General features: G+C 42.8%; 1 protein-coding gene across 9 annotated transcripts in view; it reads right to left on the bottom strand.

The window, feature by feature from the left end:
• The window catches only part of RAD51B (RAD51 paralog B), a 648,225-nt gene that overhangs the window by 632,378 nt on the left and 970 nt on the right, over nucleotides 1-14,877 (bottom strand). For 5 of the 9 annotated variants that reach the window (XM_019551772.1, XM_019551766.1, XM_019551774.1 and 2 more), the window contains exons 2-4: nucleotides 13,128-13,221; nucleotides 11,701-11,814; nucleotides 6,309-6,425 (exon numbers count right to left, since the gene is read on the bottom strand). In XM_019551772.1, the coding sequence (XP_019407317.1) occupies nucleotides 6,309-6,425; nucleotides 11,701-11,814; nucleotides 13,128-13,221 (325 nt within the window). Of the gene's footprint in view, nucleotides 1-6,308; nucleotides 6,426-11,700; nucleotides 11,815-13,127; nucleotides 13,222-13,463; nucleotides 13,572-14,877 lie in introns of all 9 variants that reach the window. The other 4 variants (XM_019551768.1, XM_019551769.1, XM_019551767.1 and 1 more) reach the window with 2 other exon arrangements.

The following is a 14,877-nucleotide window of genomic DNA, read 5'->3' as shown; positions in this document are numbered from 1 at the left end:
AGCACCCCTCACCCCCTTTGCCCATTCTCCAGCAGAGTTTGCCCAGGGTACATACCCTGCTATTTACACCTCCACTATTAAGCAAAAGGTCTAAAAAGATATCCTACATATTATGCCTACCTAAGCTCGAGCAACTACTCCGGAGCGGCTCAAGGCTGATTCGGGCTTGGTCTTTTTCCAGCACTTGTGCTTGTTATGCACTACCTCCTAAGGGAAACCCCCAATACTCGCCTGCCATGTCTTGCTATTAAGTTCAGGTGCACGAGGTTCCCATCTGTCTCAGACTTGCTTGGAGGTGCTGCATGCAGACATGCTTGGGGCTCCACCTCCCTACACCCCTTCCATACACCAACCTGATGGTCTGGGTCACACAGTTGATAACTTGAGCTCTCTTGGACACAAGTGAGTGTCATCACCCCAACTGATCCTCTAATGGATTTTAGTAAATACAGCATCTGGGTGCATGCTGGTCACAGGTCAGCCAATCTTCCTGCCGTGCTCCACCTATAAAATGCTCAGACATGGAAAAACAATCTTCTCCCTTACAGCTGTATTTCTTGGGTCAGATGGGCAAGCTGGTCCAGCTGACCCAGTCTTCTGCCCCAGAGTCACTGAGGGCTCCTGGTTCCCCAGCCCCAGAAGTAGTATCACTAAACATGGCCTCAGTCTGGCCCCATGAATAATACAAAAAAAAAAAAAAAAAAATCCTAAAAAAAATAAAAGAAGAAGAAAAATAAGGGAGGTAGAGATCTCTCCTACCTACTCACGCATCCCTCCATGTTGGTCTGGCATTAGTCCCTCAGCATCCTTCCCTTCTCCAGTGCTGGACGCTGCTCCTCAGAGAGGCGGACTCCTCTTTGGGACTCTACCCGGTGTTCCTGGCTTGCGGTATAGCCAGGAGTGCCAGCTGGGAGCATATAGCTGCCTCCAGGCTGTTCTTCTCCGGCTTCTTCCTGGCAGCCAGCTTTTGAAGCTAACTGCCGGTGCTGCTTGATGATGTCATCCTCCTGCACCACCCCCAGCCACACTGATAAGCAACTAATGAACCATGTGGGCAGCTCTGTCTGTAGTTCCCTGCTTCTTGCCACTGTGCCTATGCCAGGTAAGCTGTCTTGGGTCATGGGGCTTTTGGGGCTGTTTCCCTGGTACCACATGGTTTTCGCGCTGCCACTGTGTCCCTGGGAAAGGGGTCTCCACCCCTTCGCTCTCATCGCCCTGCAACTCATATATTATAAGTCATGCACAGGACCACTCAGACACAGCTTTAGAGAACCACAATATGTGAAAGTTACATTCTCTGAGTTGCAAATGAGGCAACTAAGACATCCTAAAATGGGCTTCACAGGAATGTCTAGCCTACTACTGCCCTTCCAGGTTACAGGATATGTATGAATAACTCAATTTCTGAAGTTTCTAAGTAACAGAGATGAAGCTCGCTCTAGGAAATTCCATGTTAAAAACTTCATGATTATACTCAATAACCAAGAAGTGAAAAAGTTGAAGTTTTATATATCAATTTCAACTTCATCTTTGTACAAATTACAGTACCACCTTTAACTATGGTTTCACACTTTTTAAATGATCATGTACATTAAATAATTTTCCAATAGCCTTAGCTACATGTGGCCAGTCCTGCAAAAAATATTTTTTACCCTTGTAGGCTTACACTCTTTAGCAAAATCATCCGTTGTAGCTTTAAGACAACAAATGACTTGCCAAAGTCATAAAGTGAGTCAGATCAGGAATAGAATCATGATTCAAGAGTTTTGTGCTCCAACCACTAAACAAGAAGATGGCCCTGTTCTATTATGTTACAAAGATACCTTCTAACAGTTTACAAAAATTAGATTTGTCATTTCTAAAGTGACAGCGGTATATTTGTGCTCCATAAACTACAAAGCTTTTATGATTTTGATCATTAGAAGAACTGCAAGTCAACAGTGGGGTGTCTGGGAGAGGCAGAACCTCAGGGAAAGAGTATGCCATGCTCACCTGAGTGACTCTTTCTCTGTTGGTCCTCACTAGCACTCAATTCTCACCTGTGGCTCCAAGTAGCTGTCTGCATGTGACAGCAGCCACACCCTGGTAAAATGCCTCGAAGGGCAGGCCAAATCAGGTTAAGGTACCCAGTCAGTCTTAGACATCTGGGGAGATAAGGACATGCCTATCCCTGCACACAAAGTCTAATTCCAGCTGACTGGGCAAATGAGACCCTTGTATGGTCCAATGGCCCTGATGGCAGTACAGCACCATGCCATGGATTGCACAGAGCAGGACAAGGTACAAAAGGCGTCCTGATCATCCACTGTATCTGAGCCTATCTCCAGTCATCTTGACAATCTGGACCAATATCCTGCCATCTTGCTGCTGGTTACTAGTTGGCTCAGACAAGACAGTGAGGCTGACGCTGCACCACTCTTCCTCACTTAAATCTAAATCCTGTGCAACTCACATAAGCCCTGTGGTGACAGGCCAGAGACCAAGCAGCAGCTGTGGACACACTGAAAGCTGTAGCTGCAAACCTGCACACAGATGATTCAGGGCTTTGGGTCACGTTCTACTGGACAGAAGCAGCAGTAGAACTTGGCAGCCCCTGAGTGACTGAGCAGCCCTACTCGGGACCGCACCGCTCACCTCCTAGAATGAGGAAGGGGCGAGAAAAGATGCCCCAAACATTGTCTGCTTTACCTCACCCTGGCCAGCATACTGCGGCTGGCAGGGGTCCCACTACAGCAGTCAAAAGGGAAAGAAATCAATCCCTCTCAAGCTGGGCACACGGAACATGTGTATGTTGACCAATGGAAACACCAACAGACCTGAAAAGAGAACTGCCCTCACTGGGAGAGAACTGGGGAGATACAATGTCCAGATTGCTGCCCACAGTGAGACTTATCTACCCAACAAAGGGCAGCTCACAGAAGGAAAAGCTGGTTACACATTCTTCTGGAGTGGTTGTAGCAGTGAAGCCAAATGGGAAGCAGGTGTCAGCTTTACTATACAAAACAGCCTCATCAAGAAGCTGACCTACCTGCCCAAGGGAGTGAATGACCCACTGATGATGCTCAGGCTCCCCCCGCTTAGCAAAAATTGTGTTGCTATCATCAGTGTGTACACCCCTACCATGACCAACTATGACAAAGTCAAGAACCAGTTATATGATGACCTTCACTCTGTGATTGCTGTTGTACTTAAGTCTGACTGCCTCATCCTCCTTGGCAACTTCAAAGCCAGGACTGGCTCTGGCTGCCCAGCATGTGATGGAGTCATCAGGAAGTATAGGATTGGAAGCTGCAATAGCAATGGTCTTGTCCTGCTCAGACTATGTGCTAACCATGAGCTCCTGGTTACTAACATTGTGTCCCATCTCCCAACCAAAAAAAGACAAACATGGATACACCCCCACTCATCTTATCAACTATGTCATCGTCCAAAGGAGAAACAGACACGATATCCAATGTGTCCAATGTGTGGCACTGAATGCTGGACTGATCATCAACTCATCATCTCCTCACTAAATATCACAATTCAATGTAAATGGCACCTGCAAGGATGAGGTATGTGGACCAAAGCACCTCAATACTGCTGGGATTATAATGACAGCACCAGGATGCGTTTTGTAAACCATCTGAAAGATCAGCTTCATGCTATACCGCTTTATTCCAGCTCCATCAAAGCCAACTGGAAGCAACTTTGTGACACTATACACTCTTCAGCTTAAGATGCTGGGACCAAGTGTCTGCAGACACCAAAACTGGTTTGATGAAAATGATGATGAGATAAAACAACTGCTGGAAGAGAAACAAGGCCTTCACAGAGTCTACCTCTGTGATGTCTGCATCAGCACAACACGCCTATAGCTTGATACAGAAGACCATTCAACGCAAACCATGAGGAATGCAGGACACATGGCTGGAGAACAAAGCAGAAGAGGTCCAGCATTACACTGACCAAAACAATGCAAAGAAGTTCTTTGATGCCCTAAAGGCTGCCTGTGGTCCACAGGTCCTTGGATCCCCACCTCCGCTGCCTGCCAACAGGACCACACTGCTAACTGATAAGGCTCAGATCCTCCAGAGATGGGCTGAACACTTGAGTGCCGTCCTAAATCAGACCTTTTTCATCAACGTGGATGCCATAAACAAGCTGCCTCAAATCGCTGTCAACACCTTGCTTGAAGCTCTGCCTACAACCAAGGAGTCCAAAAAAGGCCATACAACAAATGTCTAGTGGTAAAGCTCCTGGAGCTGATGTAATTCCAATGGAGATCTACAAATCAGGTAGTCACGACCTCATTGAGAAGCTAACCAAGATCTTCTGCACTACGTGGGTGCAGGAGGTAGTCCCTCAAGAATTCAAGGATACCTCCATCATCCACCTGTAAAAGAGGAAAGGAAATCACCAACTGTGTGACAACCACAGGGGCATCTCCCTCTGGCAAGATACTTGCAAGAGTCCTCCTCAACCAGCTGACTGACCATCTAAACCACCTACTGCCCGAGAACCAATGCAGCTTCAAAAAAGGACATGGAACCATGAACATGGTGTTTGCAGCCCAGCTGCCAGGAACAGAACATCGACCATCTCCTCACATTCACTTACTTAACCAAAGCCTTCAACATGATGAACCGCAAAGTACAGATGAAGTACAGATGCCTGAAAAATTCATCAATATGATTTGACTGTTCCACAACAGCATGATGGCACATGTCTTTGTGAATGCTCTGATCCCTTTCCAGTCACAAATGACATCAAGCAGGGCTGTGTGCTCACACCTACCCTTTTAAGCACAATATTTTCTGCCATGCTGTTGGATGCCTTTCAAGAGAATGACCTTGGTATGGGGATCTGGTACGGTTTTGATGGAGACATCTTCAACCTTGGCAGGCTCCAAGCAAGCTCCAAAGTCCAGACAGCCACGCTTCATGGCTTCCTCTTTGCAGACAACTGTGTTATGCACAGGCTCGCGGGCTAACATGCAATAGTCCATGGACCTATTCTCATCAGCCTGCAACAACTTTGGACTCACTATTAACATGAAGAAGACCGAAATGATGTTTCAACCTGTGTCTGGCACAACACCCAGGAACCACAAATCTCAGTTAAAGGTCAACAACTGTCAATGGTTGACAACTTTGTCTATCTAGGCAGCACACTCTTTCGTGCTGTCCACATGGACGATGAAGTAAACGCAAGACTAGTGAAAGCCAGCATGGCCTTCAGCAGACTCCGTAAGTTGGTCTGGAACCTCAGAGGTATTGGAATGTCAACAAGGATGAAGGTATACAAAGCCATCATTCTCCCAGCCCTCCTTTACACCTGCAAAATCTGGACCACCTACCAGCATCATGTCAAGAAACTAAACCACTTCCACCTGTACTGCCTACAAAACATACTAAAGATCAAGTGGCAGGACAAGATTCTGGACACCAAGGTTCTCGGAAGATCAACTTTCCCCAGTATTCACACTCTACTGAAACTGGTACAGCCAAGATGGGCCGGCCACCTTTCCAGAATGCCTGATACTCGCCTGCTGAAGAAAATCTTCTACAGCAAACTGTCAAATAGAGTATGCTCTCACGGCACATGAAAGCGATACAAGGACACCCTAAAGGTGTCCCTAAAGAGTTCTGGCATGACCCGGAGTCATGGGAGCAAATTGCTTGCAACCATCCATCCTGGAGGTCATCAATCCAGAAGCACTGGCCTTCAAACAACAACACACGGCAAAAGCAATGAAGAAACACGTGGCCAGGAAATCAAAAACCTCTGGTACCCAGTCCTCATCACTTTACTGCCCCTACTGCAGCAGATTGTTCAAGGCAAAGATTGGGCTTATAAGTCACTTATGTACCCATGTGACCTAGCCTCCACCCGTCCTTTCTCTCTTCTTCTTTTTCCTTTTTTCCTCTTTTTCTTTTTTCCCCCCTCCCTGTTTCTTTTCCATTTCTCTTCTCCCCACCCCACTGGATGTGATCGGCTTCACGCAAAGGATGAACAATTAAGTCAACAGTAAATTTTAAAGCAAAAAAATAAAATTAAATTAAATTTTAAAAAATAAATTTAAAAAATTAAGTATTCTCTTAAATCTTTCTGTCCTCTAGATCTTTCAAAGTAGAAGTAAAATACAGCAAACATGCTACAGAAGTGAACAAGTCATCCCAGATTTTTTGTGTGTGTGTGTAGATTTTAAACTCTTACGGTCAAAGACTGCCTACAGTCTTATATGTGTACAGTGCCTGATAAAATGGAGCCCCACCTAGTTGTGACTCTGCAGTGCTAACATAGTGAAAAGTACTAAATAATTTTACCTCAGTGAGAGATCCGCAGGCCACTCCACCATGCAAGGCTTTATCCAAACTATCCAGGGTGGTGGACAAGAAGGCTGAGAAGGGATTAACAGCCCTTTTCATTTTCAGATCATAAGCCTACAATAGCAAAAAAATCAACCAGAAAAAAATGTTGTTGCTTTTTTCAGCTGGCAAGGAGAACGTCTGGCATTTTCTCTCCAGCAACCTTGAATAATTTAATATTTGCCCATAAGGACACTGTTCAAGTCCTATACCGCATTTCATCCTTCCCTGCTTCCTTCCCACTCACCCTTCATCACGCTTGCATCCAAATACCACAAAGTAGATTTAAAGAAGGCTGGTGTATAAACTGTGGTTTTTACTCTCCAGCTTTGAACCTTTCTCCCACAACACAATGTCAAATCATAAAAAACATTTTACAATAACTTTCCAAAGATTTTTACCCCCTCCCCACTCCAAATCCAACACATGCTGCTTTTGATCTGCAGAAGCACTACTTTTGAGTAAGGAAATGCTATACCTGTGGTTAGCTGGGCTGTGCAAAATGTTCACAGTAAAACCCCAAAATCATGAAGAATGTAGTTGGTTATGCTGGCAACTCAAAACCATCTGGGTTCACTGAAAGTTTCATTAAAGTTCATAAACTGTTTAGACAAGCCTGGGCTGATACCAAAGCCATGCTCAGCTTTCAGGTTTTGATCGGTCTTCCGCACAAGTAGGAATGACACAGAACAGGTAGTCAGAAGATCCGAGTTCTTGTGCCAGCTTCACTGTTGACCACGGTTGAAGGGTTGAAGGCCAAAATAATAAAGGATCCTTGGCACACAGGAACTTTATTTGATTTCAGTCAAAGTTTAACCAACACAAACATTTTAAAGTTTTCCTGCAAGCCCAAATTTTACAGAAATTCTGTCTTGGAGCTATTGACACAGGTGTTCCCCAAACAAAATGTGTTTCTTGGAACATGAAGGAACTCATATTGGCATGCTTGGCAGGTTTGCTGCTGAATATCAAGAATGAGGAGTTCAGAGCAGCCACCAAGAATCCAAGAGTCTGTGGCTCTACTTATAGCCAAGGCTTGCAGGTTGCCAGCTCAACAGAAGAGATCCTGGAAGCCCTGGCATCACTAGCTATTACAGAACAGGACAGAAGTGTGGGATTACCAGCTAATCTCACATGGCTGCCCCAGAACTGGGGATCTTGGAAGTGAAAAATCCCCACACCTGAGCCAGTATGCTAGAAGCCCAGGCACAGTCCCATCCTGTCCCCTATCCTCTTTTATGCTGCACACTCCCCATGTACTGGACAGGAGACTTAATTAATATTTGAAAATAATTCAGGGGTTCTCAGATAAAAGGTGCTATAGAAGGAAAGTGTATAAAGTCCATGGAACTCAGATTTTAGGCTATAATATTTCAGAGCTCCAGTAACGTCCTGATGAATTTAGACTCAGAAGGCAGGGTAGAGATCTTGTTATTCAATAAGGTGCATCTCTACCTTCCCTTCTGCTTGACTTCAAACATGGTTACCTACCTCTCAGAGTTGCTTGAAAATTGAAACGAAGATTTGCGTGCACATTTTTCTTTAGTATAAAAGTAGCCTCTCTTTTTAAACTATGCTAATATATACCAGCTAAAATGTGCTCCATGAATACTTTAAGGCTGAAAGGCAGGTATCACTTAATCTGATTACACAGATCATCTAATCTGACCTGCTGTATAACAGATTCTAGGAAGTCACCCAGTAATTCTAGTGTTTAACCCAAAACTGTGGTTGAAATAGTATTCTTTGTAGAAAGACATGTAGTCTTTATTTAAAGACTACAAGTGAATGAGAATTTACCACGTCCCTTGGTAGTTTTTCCAATGTTTAATTATCTTCATTGTTAAAAAAAAAAAAAAAAATCATCTAATTTCCCATTTGGATTTTTACAACTTCAATTTCCAGCCTTTGGATCTCGCTATGCTTTTGTCTGCTGGATTTAAAAACCCCCTAGTATCAGTGATCTTCTTATCTGTATAAGCCACAATTAAATCACCTCTTAACTTTCTGATAAAGGCAGTATATTTTGCTCCTTAAGCCTTTCATGATAAAGTTGCACTTTCCAGATTGCAGGTCGTTATTCTGTTGCTCTTCTCTGAATCCTCTACCGTCCTAGTAGCGATCTCTACAGTGTCTCATACAGACATAATATCATGTCTTTATTCATGATCAATATTTCCTTATTTTTTCTTTCAAAGATTATGTAAGGATGTTTTACCACAACCTAGTAATTTGATTTCCTATGACCCCAATTCCTTTTTCCAAACCACTACGTGCCAGGATACAGGACCCCATCTTGTAAACAGGCCAACAGTCTCTGTTCTAGATGCGTGATTTTGTATTTGGATATATTTAAATACTTCTGACTAGGTCCAAGTGACTGATTATTTGTCAAATGAGGCAGATTGCTCTGAATCAATAACTAGGCCTTCTCATTTAGCCTGACAAATGTATGCCATCTACAAGCTTTATCAAAGAGTAACTAGATTTATATTATTTCAGACTTTTGATATAAATAATGGTAGTCTGAACAATGATTGAGAATCAAACCTTCAGGAACCCCGCTCAAGACACCTCCAGTTATTGATTATTGATATCTACTCAGTTCCATATGCCATGTTAATTTTGCATAGTGTAATTTTTAATCACTGTTGACGTGCAGGGGAGGCACATGCCCCCCTGAGACTAGCCCTCACCAGCCAGGGAGTTGAGGGCAACAGACAGTGCCCCCCTAAGAATGTGGGGGTGCCGAGAGAAGCACCAGTAGCACTTCTGGGTTTGCCGCTGGTGGTGGTGATTGACTGCTGGGAGACACATCCCCGCTGGGTTGGCAATCAGCTGCAGGATCAGGAGGCACCAGTCGTCCGTGTTTTTAATCAAAATTATGTGCGACATTAAATGCTGGCCAAAAGTTTATTACATCAAGGTTACCTTTGTGAAACACTTTATCTTTCAAATACAAGACAAGGTTTCCCCTCTGAAACAGCTTGGGGAAAAAAAGCTCATCATCTTACATTCACATACAAGGAAACCTCATTAAACACATTGCCCATTATTAAACTGATATCAAAAGCAGCATATGCTCAATAATGGAAACCAACTATGAAGTTGATTAAATGTAGTTTTGGGGTTTTTTAAAGAAATTTTTCATATTCCAAGCCAAATCAAGTCCAAATCTGTGAGTCAGTCCAGAACCATAAGAGGCCCTATAACCGACAAACATCCTTCATCCCCACCAGGGGCTTCAGATATTTTGGCAGGCATCCTACATGCAGACCCAAGCCCAGATGCTTGGGTTTGGATGCCTCCAAGTTTCACCTGCCCTCAGCCATATGGCCATAGAAGCAAGCTAGGGAGGAGCCTTCCATTTCCATAAAGTGGGCTTTAAGCCCCAGTACTTCAGCAGGTACTAAACCATGCCAGAAGAACAGTTATCCCAGGAAATGCTTAAGGAAAACTGCCTTCATGGACCCAGATACATCGCATTTCCCTAAGCCAACAAGGATATGTTACTGTAGCTCATTTGAATAAGATACATGACAACACCAATGGCACTTAGTCCCACTCAGCACTGACTCTTTTTCAAGTCACAGTGAGCCACTACATCCAATATATTTTGAATTCCTCTTCACTCCCACAGCCGAGCTGTGCTTGCCTTTCCCTTTTCCAATGATTCCTGTTTCTTCACTAGCCTTAAATGTCTGGCAAACATCATCAAATGGGTCCCCAAACAGGTCACCCAGAAATCCCTCTGTTGCCCCCTCTCTCAGCCTGTCAAATGTGATTAGCCTTTGGACTAATATGCATAGTCTGTACTATTTATAAGTAGGTGCAAAAGTGTTTAACAGTGTGTTTACAGAGTATCTGTGCTAAAACTTGCAGCTGTTTCAAAGAAGATAAAATGCATCAATTCTGGGTGAACTAAGTCTATGGGTTTATTTATCTGTTTATTTCAGAGTCAGTACTTTCAAAATTTGCCCCTCACTTCCACGTGCTCAGTGACAATAAGGATCTGGCAGTGCCCTTCATTTCTGTGTTCAGGATCTGATGGTAAGGAGGGTGGGGAAGGGGTTGCAGAGGGATAAAGTTAGCTGGGGAGAGGACAAAGGGACTAACTGACCCCCCAAAATTATTTTCTCTGCTTTAGCAGTGGGAGGTTGACAAATTCAAGGCAAACCTCTAATAATTAAGGAAAAAAAACTTAAGTAAAAGCTATAATACTTAAAGAATATAAAGAAAAACTTCTTCCTGGTTCATGTGACCAGACACTGGAATATATTCCCTGCGGGGGTGGTGCAGGCATCTACCCTGGAGATCTTCAAAAGGAGACTGGCCGCACACATTGCTGGGTTTATTTGACTTCAGCAGTCTTTCCTACCAAGAGCAGGGGGCTGGAGCCGATGATCTCATGAGGTCCTTCCCAGGCCTAAACTTCTAAACTTCCAGATTCTATATCTGGAAAATTATAACAAATTTCTAAACTTTCCATATATAGAATCTAATTACTGGGGGGGTCATCTTAAATTTGAGTAAATACAGTATTAACAATCCACTTTAGAGAGCTCTTCAGTCAATTCATATGACTTCACAAGTTATTACAACTTGTCAATTTAAAAACAGTCCATACAAATAATCTTGTTTCCCACAGTTCTCTACCCCATCTCCATTCCTGCAAGATACCATCAATGACATCTTTTCTCTGTTTGGGAGAACAGAATGTAGCATACTGCCAACAGCAGTGCAGCTCAAACCTCTTTCCTCTGTGCCAATAAACGTAAAGACCATATGCATCACATACACCCTAAATTCCCATTTACCTAAGAGTTGAGACGAGAGGATTCCTCAAAACTGTATGCTGATACAGTTTTAATGATCATTCTAGTCTTTGCTTTCAATATTACTTTTTAAAAAATTCTTTCTACTGGCACACTCTTGTTCTTCTTTTATACTAATCAATGGCACTTTGAGTTGCAAACCTCCAATTAGAAACACTTCCACTGATATTCTCAAAAGAGGAAATTCTATACCTTCTTGAGCAGCTCTCAGCTGGAGCACGTCTAAATTTGCAGGAGTGCTATTTACATCCCATTGTAATCACTTCAATACCCTGCTTGGCTATTAACATGATTAACTGAAGTTACTATACTCTGACAATATATACAGCTAAACTGATAATTTCAGGTGTCTTGTGGGTCTGCACATGGAAAAAATAAATAAAAATTGAGAAAAAAATTGAGAAAAAAAAGAAATGTCCTCCCATGCAACAAACGTATATATGGTAGTCCAGGGAAGTGACAGGTTTCTTCCCAGACCATTGTTTTCAAAATAAGATCAGCACAAATATACTTACAGTCTGCATTTTGGGTGCACAGGCTCGACTGACTTTGCAAAGAAGCTTCTGCACATTTTGATAGCTCTGTCCAGTTACTTTCATTAGCTCCAAGAATGAGACACACAGAAAGTCCTGAAAGATGACCAAAAAGAAATCAAAGAATTCAATCTAAGTTTTAAAGGTGGGAATTACATTGATTTTGTTTCCATATAGACAACTTGTTCACATTCCACAGAACAAATTCAGTACAATGTTTCTCCATTGAAGTCAAGGGAGTTATATCAGGGATTAATTTTATTTTACATTTTAAAGAACCCAAGTTGCAAAAATCAAAAATTAAAGAACCAGCTTGCTGGAGATGGCACAAAGTAACAGTTTTGCCCTCTTCCAACTTTCCAGAAAGCTATCAGATTGCCTCAAATGAAGTCTAATCTTGTAGTTTTCATGCTTTGGGCCAAATCCTACAACCGGATCCATACTAATGAATTTCATTCTGTGCACGGAGAGCTTGGGTCTGTTAGTTACCTACTCATACGGATATTATAGGATCTGGCCCTGAAACAGTGTGTATCAAAATCACAGAACACCAAGTTAACAAAGCTAAGTTAAAAAGAGAATAAGAAAGAACCACTATTTGTTTCAATTGAATATATTCTTTGCTTGCTGGGATGTAGCCTTACATAGCCCTGCTACATGCTGGTAAATACTCTATGCAAGAGGAGTTGCGTTTCACAGGTAGGCATGGCATTCTCTACATTAAGATTTTTTGGAATACAAGCACTTGGCAATGCCCTTTGGTGAGGACAGAGACAAGAAAAAAGAGGCATTTTTTTCCTTGCAGGGGGAGGGGGCAAGGGGGAGAATGAGTGAATTTAGGGATAACTACACAACCCTTAGAAAGAGGGAGGTTTGGCCTGGGGGACAGTACAGCGGCGGAGGGGGAGAGGAGGAATGACTTCCCTTCACGTGCAACAGAGGAGTGGGAATGGGTAGGGATGGAAGGGAATATGCAAAGAGGGGTCAGAAGGTGGGCACAGAATGGTTGTTTTCTTTTTACAGAAGTATTGAATGTGGATTGGGAAGCAAGGTTGAGTTGGACTGGGGAGATGGGAAACACTCTCCTTGGTTAAGAGGAACGGGAGCAGAAGGGTATGAGTGGATTTTTTTTTTTTTGTGGGGGGCTTGGGAGGGAGTTTGTTCTGTTATACCTTTTTCTTTTAGTATTTTATTCTGTTTCTTTAATTTTTCTCTTTTATTGCAAGCTACCCTGAGCCTTTTTAGACGGGCAGGATATAAATCTAATAAATAAATGTAAGATATGTTGGTTTTGAGCAAGTATGCTTCTGTACAGATTCACAACTAAATTTTTACAAAGCAACAGTCCATAAAGTGTCCTAAACTTGATACAGAATTAACCTAAACACCCATTAAGTGAAAAATCTTACATGACACGTATTAATCTGATGCCGACTCAGCCTTTCACAAAGCTCCTGTGCCAATCCTGCTCTTCTCAGTTTCTTACTGGCCATGTTCCCAAACCTGGTAGATAGGAAATCTATTATGGTAGAGCTGAAGGAACCTAGAAAAAGTTTTCGAAAATGTCAACATGCAAATAAGCACACTCTTCTTTTCTAAAGAATGGAAACAAACATGACATATCACAAATCTTTGGAACACTAGGCAGTGTAAATGATCAGAGAGCAGCTGCTGTTAAATACAGACTATGCTAATACAGTCAGATGTCAAGTCATACAGTTAGGAACACAAAACGCAGACCATACCTACAGCATGGAGATGCTATCCTGGGAAGAAGTGACACCAAAAAGGACTTAAGGCTCTTGAACACCAGCTCCAAGAATGGCAGCGTGTCTAAAACAGCCACTTAAAACCTTGGATGGATAAACAAATGAGTATTAAGTAGGCATGTAGAGTTTGAGTACTGGTACAACCATTACTGGAATATGCTCTAGCTGTGGTCCCCACAGTTTAGGATATGCATTGAAAAACTGGAGAGTTCGGAGAAGAGCCAAAGAGTAAGTAGAAAAAGAAAAAGAAAATAAATATATGCCTTGAAGAAACTCAACCACAGAGAAGTCGGGCTGGAAGGGAGCCCCAGAGGTGTTAGCTTAATCTAGTTATTTTAGCCAGCATAAAGTTATGGGATGATTTGTGAACAGTCTATAAAGGGCCTACATGTAGAAATGAAATATGCTTGTCTGCTTCAGTCTTGCAGACAAAGCTGTAACAAGATTCAATGGCTGGAAAACGAAGGGAGGCAAATTCAGACTACAAACAAATGAACATTTTTAAGTGAGGGTAATCAATCATTGGGATAGATTAACAACTCCTGTGGTAGATTCTGAAGCACTGGAAATTTTAAAATTAGGACTGGATGTTTTCTAAAAGATATGCTCCGGTTCCACCACAGCTCTTTGTCTTAAAGCAGGAATTAAGTCAGAAAAGCCCTGTGGCTTACATTAAAGGCAGACGGGTCAAAGTGGATAATCACAATGGTTCCCTTCTGGCTTTAAAAATCTCTAACTATTCCAGCTATTTACAAAGAAGATTAGAATGGCAAGAAAAAGGGTCCAACCAAGGCAATAACAATACCAGCATAATGGCTGGTATTTGCAAAGCCAATGCGACAAAATTAATTATGCACAACCTCTCAGTAGGCGTTTATTTTCCTGGCTGTATGTTGAGTTTGTTCTTTCAGACACAGACTCGTGACAACACCTCCTACAGCTTCCTAGCCAGAACTTCAGAACAATCCAAAAAATGGCTCTTTACAAACACTACCAATAAGAAACTAAAAATAGGACACGCACATGCCCACCTCCATGTAGAGTTATGTCAAGTTTAGATTATGGTTGGATGGAATGGCTTGGATAGAGATGACCCTGCCTCAGGCAGGGGGTTGGACTCGACCTCTGGAGCTGCCTTTCAGCCCGACTTTGCTGTGATTCTATGTAAGCAGTGGAACAACCTATGCTAAGCATCAGGGCCACGTACCCTGCGCTTTATGCCTCTGAGATGTTGCTAGCATAAAGTCAGTAGATGGCCGAGTGGAGATGCACCTTTATAGCCTAAGAGAGAGAGAGAGAGAAAGAGAGAGAGAGGGGCAGTGTGTGAGTTTCATCCCAAGCATGCTTCATCACATGCTTGGCCTTGAACAATTTGACCTGTCTACACTCC

Source organism: Crocodylus porosus, unplaced genomic scaffold (genome assembly GCF_001723895.1).
Source record: "Crocodylus porosus isolate Cpor-Errol unplaced genomic scaffold, CroPor_comp1, whole genome shotgun sequence".
Lineage (NCBI taxonomy): Eukaryota > Metazoa > Chordata > Crocodylia > Crocodylidae > Crocodylus > Crocodylus porosus.
The sequence above is the reverse complement of the archived record's forward strand: the minus strand, read 5'-3'. Positions and strand labels throughout refer to the sequence as shown.